The 21,252-nt window shown below is 39.5% G+C and overlaps 2 protein-coding genes across 5 annotated transcripts in view; both read left to right on the top strand.

Moving 5' to 3' along the window:
- The window catches only part of SLC12A9 (solute carrier family 12 member 9), a 162,882-nt gene extending 157,638 nt beyond the window's left edge, over positions 1-5,244 (top strand). For all 3 annotated transcript variants that reach the window (XM_068116578.2, XM_068116579.2, XM_068116576.2), the window contains one exon: positions 3,001-5,244. In XM_068116578.2, coding sequence (XP_067972679.2) covers positions 3,001-4,106 — 1,106 coding nt within the window. In that variant the 3' untranslated portion in view covers positions 4,107-5,244. The remainder of the gene's footprint in view (positions 1-3,000) is intronic.
- Positions 5,245-10,024: 4,780 nt separating this feature from the next.
- Positions 10,025-21,252, top strand: part of PPIL6 (peptidylprolyl isomerase like 6) — a 153,201-nt gene continuing 141,973 nt past the window's right edge. Inside the window, exons 1-3 of one of the 2 annotated variants that reach the window (XM_068116588.2) lie at positions 10,025-10,177; positions 13,660-13,727; positions 18,229-18,324. In XM_068116588.2, coding sequence (XP_067972689.2) covers positions 13,662-13,727; positions 18,229-18,324 — 162 coding nt within the window. In that variant the 5' untranslated portion in view covers positions 10,025-10,177; positions 13,660-13,661. Of the gene's footprint in view, positions 10,178-13,647; positions 13,728-18,228; positions 18,325-21,252 lie in introns of those variants that run through there. The other variant, XM_078778543.1, reaches the window with a different exon arrangement.

Genomic DNA, 21,252 nt, shown 5'->3' with positions numbered 1-21,252 from the left:
ACGAGATGCGAACCGAGCCAAAAATATCAATGTCCTCCGTATTTACCGAGCGAGCCATGTCAAAGCTGAGAATTTAAAAAAAAAAATCCCAGTATTTATATAACTAGGGCATTGCCCGTACTATATCTATATCTAAAATTATATCCCCCCCCCTCTATTTACATGAAATGGTTTGGTCCAAAGCGAACGGCTTGCGAGTACGGTGACAATCCCCCCCCTCTATTTACATGCAATGGTTTGGTCCAAAGCGAACGGCTTCCGGAGTTTGGTAAAGAAATCGCCATCGCGTGCACAAACGCGCAGGAAAGCGAATGAATCGCAAATTCGTTTTTATTAGTTTTAAAACATAGTTTAACGCCAACATAGTTTGCAAACGTGAAATAAATGAATACGCTCTCAAAGGTGCCATCCGAGGCAGAGTGTGTCCTCCACGTTCGGCACACGCGATAGTTCGCTGCTCTCTGATTGGTTGAATCGTTTTTTGGACATAGCTCGGTAAGTAATTGTCCGATTAATATGAAACCTTGAAAAGGCACATCCTCGGGTCCCCAGCAATATACCTGGCAAGTTAAAAGTATATCGGACCCGTGGTTGTCGAGAAACAGCGGTCACAGACAAACGTACAAACAGAGATTACTGGAATTATAGATAGATGTCTGTCCGATCGTGCACACAGCTTCCCATTCGCCCATTGCGAAGCTGGAGCTATCTCGGTGCCGCGTTTTTCCGTGCGCACGTCAAACGGCTCTGTGCTCATTAATCCAGTGCCCCTTCTAGCCTCGGAACAGGAAATTATCATTTGTTCAGGTTGCCGGCGATAGCTCCCCTGCTCCTGGTTCATGCGGGAATGAAAAATGACGGATGAACGCAAAGGAGGCTTTCGCTCCTGCGCAGTAAACGCGTCTTCAGTGACTTGCTTGTGCCAATTTGGGGCTAATATCAAATATCATCATTTAAAATATAAAAGATGTACAGTAATGTTCTTTGTACAGACGGTGTGGTGTACAGACGTTTCCATTTAAGCTGTATTCTTTATACAGTGTAGTCGGAATAATAAAAGGATACAATTAGTTACTCTGCACATGGGAGAGGGGCGGAACAGCGTTTAAACGTCTCGCCACTTACATGTGGTAACAATTACGTGTCGCGTTTGTAATGCTATCTCCAAAAATAAATAAAATAATGAGGGAACTGAACAAGACCGAGAGTGAGGGGAGAGAGGCGACTGAGAGACCCGAATGGGTGGTGGTGGTGGTGATGGGGTGATTGTTAGGATTGTCGTGGAAGTGTAGTGAGACTCGTGACTCCAATGATGTCACAGGTTTACGAAAGATCACAACTTTATTAACTGGTAGTTCACTTCATTCCAATACCAAATAATACCGTTTAACTCAATGGACCAGGTAACTCTATCCGCATAGTCCCTCTTTCGTGGCTGCAGCGCCGTACTCGTGGTACGCGTTCATTCCGTCGGGCAGGGCTTCTGAGGATGAGTGCTCCTCGACTCAAAGTCTCTTCTGTTTATATGGGCAAACTTCAGTCTCTTCTGTTTATATGGGCAAACTTCAGTTAATCCTCTGTGCGCTGAAATCGTAATCCCTTCTCCGCAGCAATGTTACTCAGTCATCCTGCTCGCCTTCCTGGCACCAACTCGCTCCTCCCTGCTGGGAATTTGCTTCATCCTCTTTGCATCCCGATGAAAGACAATAGTACGGGCTTGGGAATGTGTGTTAGCCCGGGGTCGTGCTAAAGCTACACAACAGGACTCCCAGCTTCGACAGGGCGAGATGCATTCCTGACATTCTTACGACCACCTGCTCGTACCTTGGTTCGTTACCAGTTCCAACCAATGAGTTACACTGAGTTACACTTCCACAGGGTGTATGAGGGATGAGTGAAATGAGGGATGAGGGATGAATGAAATGAGGGGGCGATGGGAGTGAGGGAGAGAGGAGAGAGAGGGACAGATTTTGCATTTACACATCAGCAAGAAGTCGTTTACAAAAAGCCACGCATTTTTCGATCAAATTTGTATGTATTTACAAAAATTCGCTAAAAATGGCGGGAAAAGTCGTTATTTATCGAAAAAAAGAGTTGTGCTTTCATGCTAGAAATCGCTAACCCTCGCATATTCATAAAAAAATCGTTATTTATGTCCATATTAAAATGTATGTAACAAAATTTAGCAAGTCCTTTTATATCGTTGTGTAAAGGCTTACCTTCGACCTGGAATGGTCTCCTCTGGCCTTTACAGTGGATATCCTCGTCGGGTCACCATCTTGTGGAAGAGTTCTATTTCTTAATGGAAGAAGGATGGAAGACTCCACTTTGTTCTTATGTTCGGTTTATTTAACTCAAAAGGGAGGGTAGGGAATTACGAACTGACGCAAGGTAAAATACCATACTAAACGAACTATACTTTAACAAAGCCTTGTTCAGCCGGTCGTGGCATGATCTTCTCCTCCTTTGTAGATCTTCCTTCATTCCTTCGTCCAGCGCCACTGCCTTCTCCAAGTCCCATCTTCCTTATATTTTTAATCTTCACTCCCATATATGGTATGGAATGTAAGTCTCCGAGCAGACTCTCTCGGCTCAGACAATGAGACATTCTGGTTTTTGTCTTGGAGAATTCTGAAACCCATCTTAGACAGTTATTATCAGTTGGGATAATTAAGCACCTTTTAATCTCCTTTGTAGGTCAATTCTTGACCTGTCAATGCAAGCCTTTTCTCCTCCAGATTCCATTTCTATACTTTAGACAAAAACACATTTTTGGAGAAGGAGAAGTATATGGAAATATATGAACACATATACTTTTTGGTATTCTCCCACAGTGTCAACAAGCCGATTCGATTTTGATTCCCATCCGGTTCGGATCCAGATACGGCCCCTCAGTGGGATATCAGTGAGAGAACTTACTGGTGCGATGAAGGTCTTGTTATACTCATTGATTCTATCAGGGTCTACCTGTTCCCCCATTCCCTCTCCCTACCCCCACAGGTGGAATGAAACCAAACACGCTCGTCATGGGTTTCTATGACGATGCCCAGTCACATGACTGGTTCCTGTCTGACCGGGCCTTCGCCGACGATGCTGAAAACAGATCTCACGAAGCTTCAGTTTGTGGTCCCACACCCGTTCAACAACTTCGCACTCATTTCTCCCCTCCACGTGGAGCAGAAGCGGTGCGCTTGCTGTGTGAGTCAGAATACGTCGCCATCATCAACGATGCCATCAAAATGGGTAGAAACGTTTGCCTCGCTCGCTCCTTCCATCGGTACCCTGGGCCTCCCCTCCAAAAGAGGTTTCGATCATTGCGAAGGGGCGAGACCTCATTACAAAGCACAACCCGCTCTGATGGCGAGACCGGCACGAGTGATCTGGAAACGGGTGCTTCGTTCTCCGTTCTCGACGAAGATGACGATGCTTCAGTTACTATTGACGTTTGGCCTCTCGACTTGCTGCGTCCTGATGCGGCCTTCTACCTCGACGTATGCGGCCTGCTCGCCTTGCAACTCGCCTGCGTGCTGGGTATGGTGCCCGCTTGGCGTGGGGCACGGCTCCGAGTACTTCTACCGGTTGAAATGTTCTCGGGCGTCGGGCGCAAGTCATTGGACAATGCCAGCGGTCGCCTGGATAATGCAACGGGACAAACGGATAACGGTGAGCTTGGAGGCCCGGGTACGGAGGCCTCCGCCTCGTTCCTGCCTCTTAGGGACGGAGTCCGTGAGGCGGAGGCGAGTCTACGTAAACTACTGTCCGGCCTGAGAATTTGCGCCACCGTTCGCACCATACCTTGGGACGATGTTGTCGCTCTACATTGGTGTCGCAGTAACTGTGGATGGACTCCAGACTCTGTCGAGGATGTGGCAAAGACCATCAGGGGGGTCCCAGAGAAAGTTTATGCACCTTATGTCGATGCCGTTAACGGTTTACTCCGGCGCACATCCGGGGCCGCGGCTATCCGTCTGCTTTACCTTCCTCGACCACCCAGCGATCAACGCATGTATCCGGCCTACTTGCAAAGGCTTCATCAAATGACTCGCCACCTCGGTCCAACACTCTTTGTTCACGGGGTTGATCATGTGACTTGCACTGATCTTTGAATCAAATTAATGCTATTTGATACCAAAGCTTGTAGAATTAATATTTGAATCGTCTTTACTCTCTTAAATAGCAAAACCTTATTAAAATATCCCATTTCCTGGTTTCTCAGCAACACAAGGAACAAGTGTAAGAATTCGTTTTTATCCAAATGGAAACTTGAGAAGATCTTCAGGTTTAAATGTTGTGGAGATATTCCTCCCGATGTTGCAACTTTGGTCATAAATTATCATGGATTTCAGAATATGTCAAATGTTTCTTCATCGCAACAAACCTGAGCGTTTTATCATTGTATAACATGAATTTGTCCGTCTTTTATCTGCACATGTCTGCATCCTCTTATCTCTGGATCCTCAGCTACAATGTCACATGTCTGCATTCCATCCCCCAAGCCCCAATCAAGTGTTCTGCATTTGCTGTTTAATATTTTATAATCCCGCGCACGTGTGGAAAGCTGAACCTCCATGATGAGAGTCTTCATTTTGCTTTAGTCTATTGAACCCCTGTGTGGTGGGTGCTGTCACGGTCCTGCATGCACATCCAACCTCCGATCACAATTTGTCCTCTGTTTCTTATTTTAATAACCATGTTGCGCTTAACATTTGAACCTGATTCCCAAGCCACCTGGCATACCATGCACGTAGGTGTGCCCTCACGGGGTCGTGCTGTGCATGCGTGTGTGTCCTTCCGTCGTCTCACTGTGCTCGTAGGTGTGCCCGTGCATAGGTGTGCACTATGGGTGCTACCACTTCATACCCTACGTTTCGTCTCGTATCTAGCACCTCATCTCAGTGCGCACGAGGGCATGCCGCCACACCAGGGTTGTGCTGTCTGGGCGGGTGTGCCTCCCCGGTCTTACTGTGTGTGCAGGCAGGCATGTCCTCACGCACTCATGTTACGCGCAGCTGCACTTCATTGCCGGGACTTCACACCAGCGTTCTAACGTTTGCTATTTTACAGATTTAACGAGTTTACTCACGGATTTGGAAATCTTAACCTTTATTGCCTTACGGCCTAAGTCATGAAAAAGGAGACTTTTGATTGTCAGGTGTTCATGGCGTTTGCTTCATTTGTAGCTTGCAGAGGTTGCTGCATGAATGTGATGTTTCACATTTTTGATAATAAATGACATTGACTCGACTGCATCGTGTTTAATGTATGTTTTGCGCTAACCCGCACGAGGAACCGTTGAGGTATTAAAATGTGCAATAATTAATACTTTCACCAGAAACTGTTTCCACTTATTTACTTTACAATCGTATCGACCACATCATTAACATTACAATCACATCTACCACTTCATTAACATTACAATCACATCTACCACTTCATTAACATTACAATCACATCTACCACTTCATTAACATTACAATCACATCTACCACTTCATTAACATTACAATCACATCTACCACTTCATTAACATTACAATCATACCTAACCCTAACAACTCGGCAACACAATGAATGAAATTTGCAATAAATGTTTTCATCGTTAATAATAATCTATATATATAAAACACTGTGTGTGTGTGTGTGTGTGTGTGTGTGTGTGTGTGTGTGTGTGTGTGTGTGTGTGTGTGTGTGTGTGTGTGTGTGTGTGTGTGTGTGTGTGTGTGTGTGTGTGTGTGTGTGTGGTGTGGTGTGTGTGTGATGTTACCGATAGACTCCTAAACGGAGAGGCTTATAATAATAATAATAATGCATTTATTTTATATAGCGCTTTTCAGGAAGCCCAAAGACGCTTTGACAGAGTGCAAAACATAATGCATAGCAAAACATAAAGACAATTGCAAAAAAAGAAGAATCAATAGGGAAATATTCAAAGCACAAAGGAGGGAGAAGGAGAGGAGATAGTCAGGGGTTAGATGCTGTGGGTTAAATGTTGAATGCAGTGTTGAACAGGTGGGTCTTGAGTGATGTTTTGAATGTGGTGAGTGAGGAGGAGTCTCTGATGGTGTGAGGTAGCGAGTTCCAGAGGGTGGGAGCAGCGATGGAGAAGGCCCTGTCCCCCCAGGATCTAAATTTGGTCCGGATGGGGGGGGGGTCAGGAGGTTGGTACCAGCAGAGCGGAGGTTGTGGGTGGGAGTGTGTCTGGAGAGGAGGTCAGCCAGGTAGGATGGGGCCAGGTTATGGAGGGCTTTGTAGGTCAAGAGGAGGATTTTGTACTGGATTCTCTGGGAGATGGGGAGCCAGTGAAGCTTGTAAAGGACGGGGGTGATGTGGTCACGGGTCCGGGAATGGGTGAGTAGACGGGCAGCGGAGTTCTGAATGTATTGGAGTTTATTGGTGATTGTTGAGGGTGAACCATGAAGGAGGCTATTGCAGTAGTCCAGACGGGAAGTGATGAAGGCGTGGATGAGGGTTTCTGCAGCCACGGAGGAGAGGGATGGACGGAGACGGGCGATGTTTTTCAGGTGAAAGAAGGCTGTCTTTGTGATCTGTTTAGTGTATTTGTCGAAGTAGAGGGTTTGGTCAAAGATGATGCCAAGATTCCGGATGTGAGGGGAGGTGGATACTGGGAAACCGTCGATGTTGAGGGCAAAGTTATGGGTGGACTTGGTGAGCGTTTTTGGGCCAATGATGATTATTTCAGATTTATCACAGTTAAGTTTGAGGAAGTTGATTTGAAGCCAGGATTTTATTTCAGTGATGCAGTTTGTCAGGATAGAGTGGGTGGCGGTGGAGATGGACTTGGTGGAGATGAAAAGCTGGATGTCATCGGCGAAGCAGTGGAATTGGAGACCATGACGGCGGATTAAGTGACCGAGGGGGGACAGGTAAAGGATGAAGAGGAGGGGGCCAAGAACTGAACCTTGGGGGACACCTTGGGGGAGGGGAGCAGTGGGGGATTTGCAGTTATTGATGGAGATGAACTGACGTCTGTCAGAGAGGTATGATTTAATCCAAGAGAGGGCAGTGCCGGTAATGTTAAAGGTGGTTTCAAGTCGGGTGAGGAGGATGGTGTGATCGATGGTGTCAAAGGCGGCGCTGAGGTCGAGGAGGATGAGAATGTTGAGGTTGCCAGTGTCAGAGGAGAGGAGAAGGTCGTTGGTGATTTTGAGGAGAGCAGTTTCAGTACTGTGGTTGGAGCGGAATCCGGATTGGAATGTTTCATACAGGTTATTGGCAGAGAGGTGATGTTTGAGTTGAGTGGCTACAGCGCGTTCCAAAACCTTTGACAGAAAGGGTAGGTTGGAGATGGGTCTGAAGTTATTTAGGGTGTCAGGGTTTAGTCCAGGTTTTTTCAGAATGGGGGTAACAGCAGCAATTTTGAGGGATGGTGGGACGATGCCTGTAGACAGGGAGGAGTTTATTGTTGCAATGATAAGTGGAGAGAGAGCAGGAAGGGAGGCCTTCACAAAGCTGGAGGGGATGGGGTCAAGAGTGCAGGTGGCAGTTTTCATTCCGATGAGGAGTTCAGAGAGGTCAGTAGGGGAGACTGGGGAGAATTGAGACAGGGGGTGGCAGGATAAGGGGGGGCAGGTGGTTTGAGGGGGAGCGGGTGCGGCGGTGGTCAAGCTGTTGTAGATGTTTTCAATTTTGCGTTGGAAGAATGAAAGGAAGGAGATGCAGTTGTCTATTGTGAATGACTGGGTGGTGGTGTTCAGGGGGCTGAGGAGTTTGTTTATTGTAGAGAAGAGTGCTTTTGGGTTTCCGGAGCCAGAGTGGATAATTTGAGAGTAGTAGGCGGAGCGGGCGCGGGAGAGGGCATCTTTATAGTGTTGTATGTGGTCCTTGTAGGCCTGGGAGTGAACTGTGAGACCTGTTTTATTGCGGAGTCTTTCAAGTTGGCGAGCACGAGTTTTCATCAGGCGGAGTTCAGGGGTAAACCAGGGAGCAGAATGGGTGAAAGAAACTGTTTTGGTTTTTATAGGCGCAAGTTGGTCAAGGCAGGAGGAGAGAGTGTGGTTGTAGTAGTCAGTGAGGTCAGAAGGGGTGTGGAGGTCAACGAAGGGAGAAGTGGACATTTTTTCAGAGAGGGTCGATGAGAATGAGGCAGGTGAAAGAGCGTTTAGCTTACGGAAGTTGATAGTGCGATAATGCCTTGGTGCTGGGGTGGGGATGTTGATGGTCAGAGTGATGGCTAGGTGGTCAGAGAGAGTGAGGTCGGAGCCAGAGAGATGGTGCAAAATTAGTCCAGTAGAGCAGACAAGGTCCAAAATGTGACCACGGTTATGGGTAGGAAAGTTGACATGTTGAGTGAGGTTAAAGCAGGTGAGTAAATCAGTGAAGTCAGTGGTTAGCGTGGAGTCAGTGGAGTCCATGTGGATATTGAAATCACCAAGGAGGAGGATTGAGGGGGAGAGGGAACATAGCTGGGTCAGAAAGTAGGAGAAGTCAGACAGGAATGATGGGTGTGGTTTGGGAGGGCGGTAGACAACAGCCATGACTGACTGTGTGTGACCAGAGAGTTTAAAAGCCAGGTGTTCAAATGATGGAGCAGATGAGATGGAGATGAGGTTTGTCTTGATGTCTTGTCGGTGAATAACGGCAATTCCACCACCTCGGCCCTCCGAGCGTGGTTTATTGATGTAAGAATATCCATTGGGTGTGGTGAGGTTGAGCGTGTAGTAGTCCAGTGGTTGTTGCCAGGTCTCAGTGAGACAGAGAAAGTCCAGTTTATTTTCCAGGATGTAGTCGTTCAGGATGAGGCATTTGTTGTTGAGGGACCGGGTATTGAACAGGGTGAGCTTGATGTTGTTTTGTACGGCGGGTATGAATCCAGGTGATTTGGCCAGGGTTCGCAGACAGGAGGTGCGATTTTGTGCGTTGTTGTGACCAGGTGTGTTGGGACGATGAGTGGGAGTGCGCTGAGCCGACCAGAGGATGGGGATGGAGTGACCTGATTGTAAATAAACAAACTTACGACCGGAGCCACGGTGAATGTACCTGGGTCGACGCAGGAGTCCATTCGATTTGATTGCAGAGATGCATGATGGGGTGGAGCGGGTTTTAAGCAGGAGAAGCCTTGCGGCGGAGTACCGCAGAGCCATGCCAGCAGGAGCGAAGGGACTATCTGTCGCTATGAAAATCGTATGTACTATCCCATACTGTCCCGGACTGTCTCCTACTGTCCCGTACTGTCTCGTACTGCCTCGTACTGCACCACCTGTTGATGGACCTTTGGGTCAACGTGGCACCTATGCCATACAGGTGAACCACTTTTAGTGGCCCCCCTGACGGCCACAATTAAGAAATGGACGCGGTTGGCGCCTTTCTTTATTTAAAAAGAAGCCAGAAGGCCAAGTGCACTCCATGAAGGCAAGAGCAGCGGCAGAACATCGGCCGGCTGCGACACCACCGGTGACCATGGACACTTGATTGTGCATTTTTATGAACACTTTATTGGTGCACCGGATGGTGCTGACTGTGTTATGGGGTGGTGCTTGGACGGGGTGCTCTGCACATTATTAAAGGCCGTAGGGCCACAGGGCACTCGTGGGTTGGTGTATCGATGCTGGCATGCGTGCTCTCTCTATGCATAACATCTGCATGTGTTCCTCAAAGAACAGGTCCTGGATCGTAGTGTAAATATCAGTGTAGTCTTGTGTAAATAATGCTCCCTACCGGCTGTATGTTTAGTTTGAGGATGCTTTCCGCGATTCGGTTATCCTGTGGGTGTGTTTCTGTGAGGAGAAGGGTGCAACGTCGCAGGGGGACATATTTACTCATTTGTGAACATTTGTGAACGTCGCAGGAAAATCGCTATGAAACGCTATGCCGCTATGAACGCTATGAAAAAAAAAAATCGCTATGACGCTATGAAACGCTATCACGCTATGGACGCTATGACGCTATGAAAAAAAAATCGCTATGACGCTATGACGCTATGAAAAAAAAAATCCCTCGCTTTGCCAAGGGGCTCGCTCCCCTCCCCCCCCCGTTCCCCTCCCCTCCCCCGCCCGGCAATGCCGGGTACTTCTGCTAGTAATTAATAAACCCAGTTGTCTGTGTGGGCCTTTTCCACCGACGCGCAGGCATTTTGTTTTCAGGTGTCCGGCCGTCTGTCCGTGATCGGTTTTCGTTCCAGCTTGAGAACGCCTGAAGGGATCTTGGTCAAACTCGGTGCAGGTATGTATAATGAGGTAGGGATGAAAGGATTAGATTTTGGGGTCACAAGGTCAAAAGCCAAAGGTCAGAAGTCATGCTAGGTACAAATCCTGTTACCACGATAACTTGTGAACCAGTGATGGGATTCTGACCAAACTTGGTACAATTATGTATTATGATGTAAACATAAACTGATTTGATTTTGGGGTCACAAGGTCAAAAGCCAAAGGTCAGAAGTCATGCTAGGCACAAATCCTGTTACCACGATAACTTGTGAACCAGTGATGGGATTCTGACCAAACTTGGTACAATTATGTATTATGATGTAAACATAAACTGATTTGATTTTGGGGTCACAAGGTCAAAAGCCAAAGGTCAGAAGTCATGCTAGGTACAAATCCTGTTACCACGATAACTTGTGAACCAGTGATGGGATTCTGACCAAACTTGGTACAATTATGTATTATGATGTAAACATGAACTGATTTTATTTTGGAGGTCAAAGGTCAAATCAGTAATAGGTCTATAACTTGAGAACGGCTGAAGTGATCTAATTCAAACTTGGTACAGGTATGTATAATGATGGAAAGATTAACTGATTAGATTTTGGGGTCCTGAGGTCAAAGGTCAGAGGTCATGTCAGGTAAAAATGTGATACCTTATGAACAGCTGAAGCGATTTAAATTTAAACTTGTTACAGTTATGCATAATGATGTAAACATGAACTGATTCAATTTTGGGGTCAAAGGTCAGTGGTGTCAGGTAAAAATGTAATAACTTGAGAACAGCTGAATGGATTTAAGTCAAACTTGGGACAAGTATTATAATGATGTAATGGGACGACGTCGTGACGTCGAAGAGTGTTGTTGGTTTATAAAGGTACGTAACAGCGTGAAGCTGTGAAGGAATGGATTATAAATGTACGACACAAAGTGAAACTGCGAAGGAATGGATTATAAAGGCACGTCAATGTGAAAACGTGAATTAATTGATTATAAAGGTACGTCACAAAGTGAAAGCATGAAGGAATGGATTATAAATGTATGACACAAAGTGAAACTGTGAAGGAATGGATTATAAAGATACGTCACAAAGTGAAGCTGTGAAGGAATGGATTATAAAGGTACGTCACCAAGTGAAAGCATGAAGGAATGGATTATAAAGATTGGTCACAAAGTTAAAGCATGAAAGAATGGATAATAAAAATACATCACAAAGTGAAAGCATGAAGGAATGGATTATAAAGGTACGTCACCAAGTGAAAGCATGAAAGAATGGATTATAAAGATAGGTCACAAAGTGAAAGCTTGAAGGAATGGATTATAAAGATAGGTCACAAAGTGATAGCGTGAAGGAATGGATTATAAAGGTACGTCACCAAGTGAAAGCATGAAGGAATGGATTATAAAGATCGGTCACAAAGTGATAGCATGAAGGAATGGATTATAAAGATACGTCACAAAGTGAAGCTGTGAAGGAATGGATTATAAAGGTACATCAGTGTGAAAGCGTGAAGGAATGGATTATAAAGGTACATCAGTGTGAAAGCGTGAAGGAATGGATTATAAAGGTACATCAGTGTGAAAGCGTGAAGGAATGGATTACAAAGATACGTCACAAAGTGAAAGCGTGAAGGAATGGATTATAAAGGTACGTCACAATGTGAAAGCGTGAAGGAATGGATTATAAAGATACGCCACAAAGTAAAATCATGAAGGAATGGATTATAAAGATGCGTCAAAGTGAAAGCGTGAAGGAATGGATTATAAAGATAGGTCAAAAAGTGAAAGCATGAAGGAATGGATTATAAAGATATGTCACAAAGTGATAGCATGAAGGAATGGATTATAAAGATACATCACAAAGTGAAAGCGTGAAGGAATGGATTATAAAGATACGTCACAAAGTGAAAGCATGAAGGAATGGATTATAAAGATGCATCACAAAGTGAAAGCGTGAAGGAATGGATTATAAAGATACGTCACAAAGTGAAAGCATGAAGGAATGGATTATAAAGATAGGTCAAAAAGTGAAATCATGAAGGAATGGATTATAAAGATAGGTCAAAAAGTGAAATCATGAAGGAATGGATGATAAAGATACTTCACAAAGTGATAGCACGAAGGAATGGATTATAAAGATGCATCACAAAGTGAAAGCGTGAATGAATGGATTATAAAGATACGTCACAAAGTGAAGGCATGAAGGAATGGATTATAAAGATACGACAACGTGAAAGCATGAAGGAATGGATTATAAAGATAGGTCAAAAAGTGAAATCATGAAGGAATGGATTATAAAGATACTTCACAAAGTGATAGCATGAAGGAATGGATTATAAAGATAGGTCAAAAAGTGAAATCATGAAGGAATGGATTATAAACATACTTCACAAAGTGATAGCATGAAGGAATGGATTATAAAGATACTTCACAAAGTGATAGCATGAAGGAATGGATTATAAAGATACGTCACAAAGTGATAGCATGAAGGAATGGATTATAAAGATACTTCACAAAGTGAAAGCGTGAAGGAATGGATTATAAAGGTACATCAGTGTCAAAGCGTGAAGGAATGGATTATAAAGATACGTCACAAAGTGAAAGCATGAAGGAATGGATTATAAATATGCGTCACAAAGTGAAAGTGTGAAGGAATGGATTATAAAGATACATCGCAAAGTGATAGCATGAAGAAATGGATTATAAAGATACGTCACAAAGTGATAGCATGAAGGAATGGATTATAAAGGTACATCAGTGTGAAAGCGTGAAGGAATGGATTATAAAGATACGTCACAAAGTGAAAGCATGAAGGAATGGATTATAAAGATGCGTCACAAAGTGAAAGTGTGAAGGAATGGATTATAAAGATAGGTCATAAAGTGAAATCATGAAAGAATGGATTATAAAGATGCGTCACAAAGTGAAAGCATGAAGGAATGGATTATAAAGATACGTCACAAAGTGAAAGCGGGAAAGAATGGATTATAAAGATGCGTCACAAAGTGAAAGCGTGAAGGAATGGATTATAAAGATAGGTCACAAAGTGAAAGCGTGAAGGAATGGATTATAAAGATGCGTCACAAAGTGAAAGCGTGAAGGAATGGATTATAAAGATAGGTCACAAAGTGAAATCATGAAGGAATGGATAATAAAGAAACGTCACAAAGTGAAAGCGTGAAGGAATGGATTATAAAGATACGTCACAAAGTGAAAGCGTGAAGGAATGGATTATAAAGATGCGACACAGCACATTAATCGTCGTTGTTGTTGTTGTTTCCCCATATTTATACCTGTAGATCCTTCCTCCTGTTCGCTTTTAAAATCCTCATAAATAAATTATATTTCCTTCTTGAGAGAGCACGAGTGTTTGATTCACCTTCCAAACTACACCTGGAAAGGATGCTTGTGCTTTGTTTACGTTGCCATGGTGATGGCCGTTTGTCTCTGACGTCGGTTTGTTGTGACCTTCGCCCCGTCCTGTTACTTGTTGCTTTTCAGCGATGCAGCTTCAGGTGTTTGGGTTGATGTCTCGTGACGCTTTTCACCGGACAGGTCGAGTTGCACAGGTACCGGTGCTCGTTTTAATGAATCGATGATCTGGATCGTGGTGAAATCGGGGTCAAGTGGAAATGGAACATTTTTCATTCACTGCACGTTAAAATAAATGTTTGTACCTGTTCGCATCAAGCGGTGAACATGAACACGTGATTTATGGACGTGAACACGTGATTTGTGCGGATATGTACACGTGATTATTGGACATGAACACGTGATTATTGGACATGAACACGTGATTCGTCTGAACTTTACTTCAATCAAATTAATTATCAGTCCATGTTTGTACAATTTGTCCAACAATACACAACAAAGCTGTTGGTGAAAGGAAAATGTTGCTCGTGGATGTTTTGTGATAATTTAATATTTTGTAATAATTAATATTTTGTAATAATTTGATATTTTGTAATAATTAATATTTTGTAATAATTTAATATTTTGTAATAATTTGATATTTTGTAATAATTTGATATTTTGTAATCATTTAATATTTTGTAATATTTTGATATTTTGTGATAATTTAATATTTTGTGATAATTTAATATTTTGTGATAATTTAATCTTTTGTAATAATTTAATATTTTGTAATAATTTAATATTTTGTAATAATTTGATATTTTGTAATAATTTAATATTTTGTGATAATTTAATATTTTGTGATAATTTAATATTTTGTAATAATTTGATATTTTGTAATAATTTAATATTTTGTGATAATTTAATATTTTGTGATAATTTAATATTTTGTGATAATTTAATATTTTGTAATAATTTCATATCTTGGAATAATTTGATATTTTGTAATAATCTGATATTGTGGAATAATTGGATATTTTGTCATAATTTGATATTTTGTAATAATTTGATATTTTGTAATAATTCATATTTTGTATTAATTAATATTTTGTAATAATTTAATATTTTGTAATAATTTGATATTTTGTAATAATTTAACATTTTGTAATAATTTGATATTTTGTAATAATTTGATATTTTGTAATAATTTGATATTTTGTAATAATTTAATATTTTGTAATAATTTGATATTTTGTAAGAACTTAATATTTTGTAATAATTTAATATTTTGTGATAATTTAATATTTTGTGATAATTTAATATTTTGTAATAATTTCATATCTTGGAATAATTTGATATTTTGTAATAATCTGATATTGTGGAATAATTGGATATTTTGTCATAATTTGATATTTTGTAATAATTTGATATTTTGTAATAATTAATATTTTGTAATAATTAATATTTTGTAATAATTTAATATTTTGTAATAATTTGATATTTTGTTATAATTTAATATTTTGTAATAATTTGATATTTTGTAATAACTTAATATTATGTAATAATTTAATATTTTGTGATAATTTAATATTTTGTGATAATTTAATATTTTGTAATAATTTTATATCTTGGAATAACTTGATATTTTGTGATAATTTAATATTTTGTAATAATTTCATATCTTGGAATAATTTCATATTTTGTGATAATTTAATATTTTGTGATAATTTAATATTTTGTAATAATTTCATATCTTGGAATAATTTGATATTTTGTAATAATCTGATATTGTGGAATAATTGGATATTTTGTCATAATTTGATATTTTGTAATAATTTGATATTTTGTAATAATTAATATTTTGTAATAATTCATATTTTGTAATAATTTAATATTTTGTAATAATTTGATATTTTGTTATAATTTAATATTTTGTAATAATTTGATATTTTTAAATAACTTCATATTATGTAATAATTTAATATTTTGTGATAATTTAATATTTTGTGATAATTTAATATTTTGTAATAATTTCATATCTTGGAATAATTTGATATTTTGTGATAATTTAATATTTTGTAATAATTTCATATCTTGGAATAATTTAATATTTTGTGATAATTTAATCTTTTGTAATAATTTAATATTTTGTAATAATTTAATATTTTGTAATAATTTGATATTTTGTAATAATTTAATATTTTGTGATAATTTAATATTTTGTGATAATTTAATATCTTGGAATAATTTCATATTTTGTGATAATTTAATATTTTGTGATAATTTAATATTTTGTAATAATTTCATATCTTGGAATAATTTGATATTTTGTAATAATCTGATATTTTGTAATAATTAATATTTTGTAATAATTAATATTTTGTAATAATTTAATATTTTGTAATAATTGGATATTTTGTCATAATTTGATATTTTGTAATAATTTGATATTTTGTAATAATTAATATTTTGTAATAATTAATATTTTGTAATAATTTAATATTTTGTAATAATTTGATATTTTGTTATAATTTAATATTTTGTAATAATTTGATATTTTGTAATAACTTCATATTATGTAATAATTTAATATTTTGTGATAATTTAATATTTTGTGATAATTTAATATTTTGTAATAATTTCATATCTTGGAATAATTTAATATTTTGTGATAATTTAATATTTTGTGATAATTTAATATTTTGTAATAATTTCATATCTTGGAATAATTTGATATTTTGTAATAATCTGATATTGTGGAATAATTGGATATTTTGTCATAATTTGATATTTTGTAATAATTTGATATTTTGTAATAATTAATATTTTGTAATAATTAATATTTTGTAATAATTTAATATTTTGTAATAATTTGATATTTTGTTATAATTTAATATTTTGTAATAATTTGATATTTTGTAATAACTTAATATTATGTAATAATTTAATATTTTGTGATAATTTAATATTTTGTGATAATTTAATATTTTGTAATAATTTCATATCTTGGAATAACTTGATATTTTGTGATAATTTAATATTTTGTAATAATTTCATATCTTGGAATAATTTCATATTTTGTGATAATTTAATATTTTGTGATAATTTAATATTTTGTAATAATTTCATATCTTGGAATAATTTGATATTTTGTAATAATCTGATATTGTGGAATAATTGGATATTTTGTCATAATTTGATATTTTGTAATAATTTGATATTTTGTAATAATTAATATTTTGTAATAATTCATATTTTGTAATAATTTAATATTTTGTAATAATTTGATATTTTGTTATAATTTAATATTTTGTAATAATTTGATATTTTAAAATAACTTCATATTATGTAATAATTTAATATTTTGTGATAATTTAATATTTTGTGATAATTTAATATTTTGTAATAATTTGATATTTTGTAATAATTTGATATTTTGTGATAATTTAATATTTTGTGATAATTTAATATCTTGGAATAATTTCATATTTTGTGATAATTTAATATTTTGTGATAATTTAATATTTTGTAATAATTTCATATCTTGGAATAATTTGATATTTTGTAATAATCTGATATTTTGTAATAATTAATATTTTGTAATAATTAATATTTTGTAATAATTTAATATTTTGTAATAATTGGATATTTTGTCATAATTTGATATTTTGTAATAATTTGATATTTTGTAATAATTAATATTTTGTAATAATTAATATTTTGTAATAATTTAATATTTTGTAATAATTTGATATTTTGTTATAATTTAATATTTTGTAATAATTTGATATTTTGTAATAACTTCATATTATGTAATAATTTAATATTTTGTGATAATTTAATATTTTGTGATAATTTAATATTTTGTAATAATTTCATATCTTGGAATAATTTGATATTTTGTGATAATCACTGCACGTTATGCAGTGACTGACAATCATTGCACGTGAGTACCACACGGATGCCTCCTAGTTTGGAGGTGATGTTGGTATAATTTATGTGCATGACGTCAGCATCATGTCATAGGGTCAGTGTGCTTCCTTCGTTCAATTTAATGTTCCTGACTGCAAACCTCCTAATTGTTGGTGAGCAGGCCAGATACAATGTGTCAGCGTGGCAGGCGGCACTTGTTGCTAACAGGTTGTGCAGCAATTGTTGAAGTGAGACTCGATCTGTGCCTTGCTTCCTAGTCAAGTTAGGGGGTTCAACGTGTGTGTGTGTGTGTGTGTGTGTGTGTGTGTGTGTGTGTGTGTGTGTGTGTGTGTGTGTGTGTGTGTGTGTGTGTGTGTGTGTGTGTGTGTGTGTGTGTGTATGCTTGTGTGTGCGTGTGTGTGCGTGCGCGCTCATGCACGTGTATGGAACAACTAAGGGTTTTGTGGTTGGGACGATCCATTGTAATTATTAAAACATACAGCCAAACAAAATGACAAGAACACAACGAAACTCGCACCTATTTTCATTAAAAATGGACGAGGGCCGATGGAGTATTCAGGTGATGTTTGGTTTTTTAACCCACAAACTTCTTCAAAGCCAAATGATCAAATGTTAATTTTAATTTCATTCCGTAGTTTAGTACACGTTGCATGATGTTGCATGATGTTGCATGATGTTGCATGATGTAGCATGATGTTGCATGATGTTGCATGATGTTGCATGATGTTGCATGATGGCCACAATGTACATTCTTGTGCTTTTGTACTTCCTTTCCCTCCCAAGGATTTATTCTTTCAGCTCCCAGGATTATTTTCTAAACCGAACATCACGGCCATGTTGGAGATGGATTGGATCACTCACGTGCAATCCCAGCAAAAGGTGACGTCACAATGCCAGGAAACCCCATATTCGCACTCGAAACAAGTCGTCCAATGTTTCCCTCTTACCTCTCTAATGTTCAATGAACGATGCCAATAATGATCGAGTCATTTCACATTTACAGTTCAAGTTGATCGTCTCGACTCCAGAGTTGAACCAGTGATATAACTTTTATATAAAATGTTTAATACAAAAGAATGTTCACAAGAATATCAACATAGTTGTATACAGCCCCTTTCCTATGCCATCCCCAGGTGCGGTATGACGTCATTTCCGGGCACCGAAGGGGGCCCGGCGATGTCGCATGCTGAAAGGGAGTACTCAGTTTTCACTCGGGTTTCTTTCTTGTTTGTTTGTTTGTTTGTCCGGACGATATCTCAGCCATCCTTTGAGCTAGGAACCTGAAATTTCGGCACAGTAGTGAGCAAGTCCTTTGTCAAAAACGGTTTTTTTTGTTTTTTGATTAATCAATTAATTGATTAATCACTTAATTATTATCGATTCATTAAGTAGTTAAGAAGGGCAGCAGGCGGGCACCTCGTTTTTCTTGGGATGGCCCACAAGGGAGGAATAAGGCACCTCCTTCCCTCAGCTAGCCTGGGAGTCGACCTTGAGCAAGCGGTAGTACTCTCGATTGCCATCCTGCCAGGGTTCCGGTGACGCCATGGGTAGCAGCATGGCGGATGAGTGCACCATGGAAGAGGCTTCACGAGCAACGGTGGTTGTTCACGTGATGCTGGGCGGATGATCTGCTATGTGACAATGGCCAGAGTCAATCAGTCCAGTTAGCGGACTACTGCGAAAAATCACTGTAATTGTTGTGGAGAGATGGGGCCTCCTGCAGTCCATCTTGCAATTGGTGTCCACTGCGTCCCACACACCTCCGGTTGTCTTGCTGTGCTTGTCGTCGGATTCAGGTGATGAGGAGGAGAGGGTGCGGGAGTTGCGGCGCAACGACTTCAACACCATCAACAAATCTTTTGCGCAGGAGTTGGGGGAAAGTCAAATGGCGATGGGGATCGGTAAAGTGACAGGTCCAGGATCGTGCTGGCGGTCGTAGTCGAGAACCTGCACGTTTACGGTCTGGAACTTTGGTCGCTTTGTCAACACCACCGGAACAAATGTGGCGATTCGGCAGCATTCTAGATGTCAGAGCAGATCTATTTAGAGAGGGCACTGCTCTCCCCAAGCTGGGGAAAAGGTTAGAAAAGGTACCCTAAAAATGGGTTGCTCCATCTAACCTGGTGAGCAAACCGCGGCTGACGGGTTATCCCTATCAGCGGTCGAAAACAACGAAAAAAGCTTACAATTGCTCCTTGGAACGTACACACACTTAGTAGTGAGCGCACGATTGATCGAAGAATGACACTGATTGGACTGGAATATTACAAAGATACTCCATTGATTTAGCAGCTCTGTGTGAAACTCGGCTTGCAGACGGTGAACAGCTCACCGCGGACACCTCTGGCTACACCTGGGTTACCAGCAGCTGACAAACGTTTACATGAGGTTGCCCTGGTTGTGAGAACATCAATCGTCAATAAATCCCTGTGCTTCCCCAGGCAGTGAATGAGCGACTCATCACGCTCAGACTCCAAATTAGCAAAAAACAATATCTCACCATTATTAGTGTGTGTGTGTGTGTGTGTGTGTGTGTGTGTGTGTGTGTGTGTGTGTGTGTGTGTGTGTGTGTGTGTGTGTGTGTGTGTGTGTGTTTGTGTGCCCCTACAATGACGAATGAGTCGAAGATAGATAAATGTTATGCTGATCTTAGTAGCTTGATCAACAAGACACCAAGGGAGGACAAACTGATTAAACTTGGTGATTTGAATGGTCGTGTCGGGACTGATGGCCCAACACCATCGGGCGCCATGGGGTCGGGAAATGCAACTCAAATGGCATCCTTATTCTATCCACATGTCATGAACACAGTCTAACTAATACCAATACCATCTTCCAGCTACCTGTAAAGCACAAAACCCCGCAATGGATGCACCGCAATCAAAGCACCGGCACCTCGTTGATTGCATCATTGTAAGAAGTAGAGATGTGCAAGATGTTACTATCACGAGGGTGATGACTGATGAGAGGTGCAGAGTGCCAAACAGAGCACAGAATGGTACGTTCCATATTGAACCTTACTATACAGAGCACATAATGGTACGTTCCACATTGAAGCTTACGACAGAGCGCATAATGGTACGTTCCATATTGAAGCTTACTATACAGAGCACATAATGGTACGTTCCTTATTGAAGCTTACTATACAGAGCACATAATGGTACGTTCCATATTGAAGCTTACTATACAGAGCACATAATGGTACGTTCCACATTGAAGCTTACTATACAGAGCGCATAATGGTACGTTCCATATTGAAGCTTACTATACAGAGCACATAATGGTACGTTCCTTATTGAAGCTTACTATACAGAGCACATAATGGTACGTTCCATATTGAAGCTTACTATATAGAGCACATAATGGTACGTTCCTTATTGAAGCTTACTATATAGAGCACATAATGGTACGTTCCTTATTGAAGCTTACTATACAGAGCACATAATGGTACGTTCCATATTGAAGCTTACTATATAGAGCACATAATGGTACGTTCCTTATTGAAGCTTACTATATAGAGCACATAATGGTACGTTCCTTATTGAAGCTTACTATTGTTACGTGGTCCCCTCGGTGAATACCTGGTCTCGGTGACCCCCGGACCGTGAGAGGAACTTCGCCAGAAAGTTGTATTATATATGCGCTTTCGCCACGCAATCCATATGAATTCCACCCAAGAGAAAACTGATGTTCAAGGATATATTTCAATGGTAATGATACCATACAATTTCAATGATACAACCACGGAGATTTTCCCCGAGCAATCAATAACAAACAACCATCAACAATTCCCAATCCACAATCAAT

The sequence above is a fragment of the Myxine glutinosa genome, chromosome 5, assembly GCF_964187855.1.
Source record: "Myxine glutinosa chromosome 5, kmMyxGlut1.1, whole genome shotgun sequence".
In the NCBI taxonomy this organism is placed as follows: Eukaryota; Metazoa; Chordata; class Myxini; order Myxiniformes; family Myxinidae; genus Myxine; species Myxine glutinosa.
The sequence above is the reverse complement of the archived record's forward strand: the minus strand, read 5'-3'. Positions and strand labels throughout refer to the sequence as shown.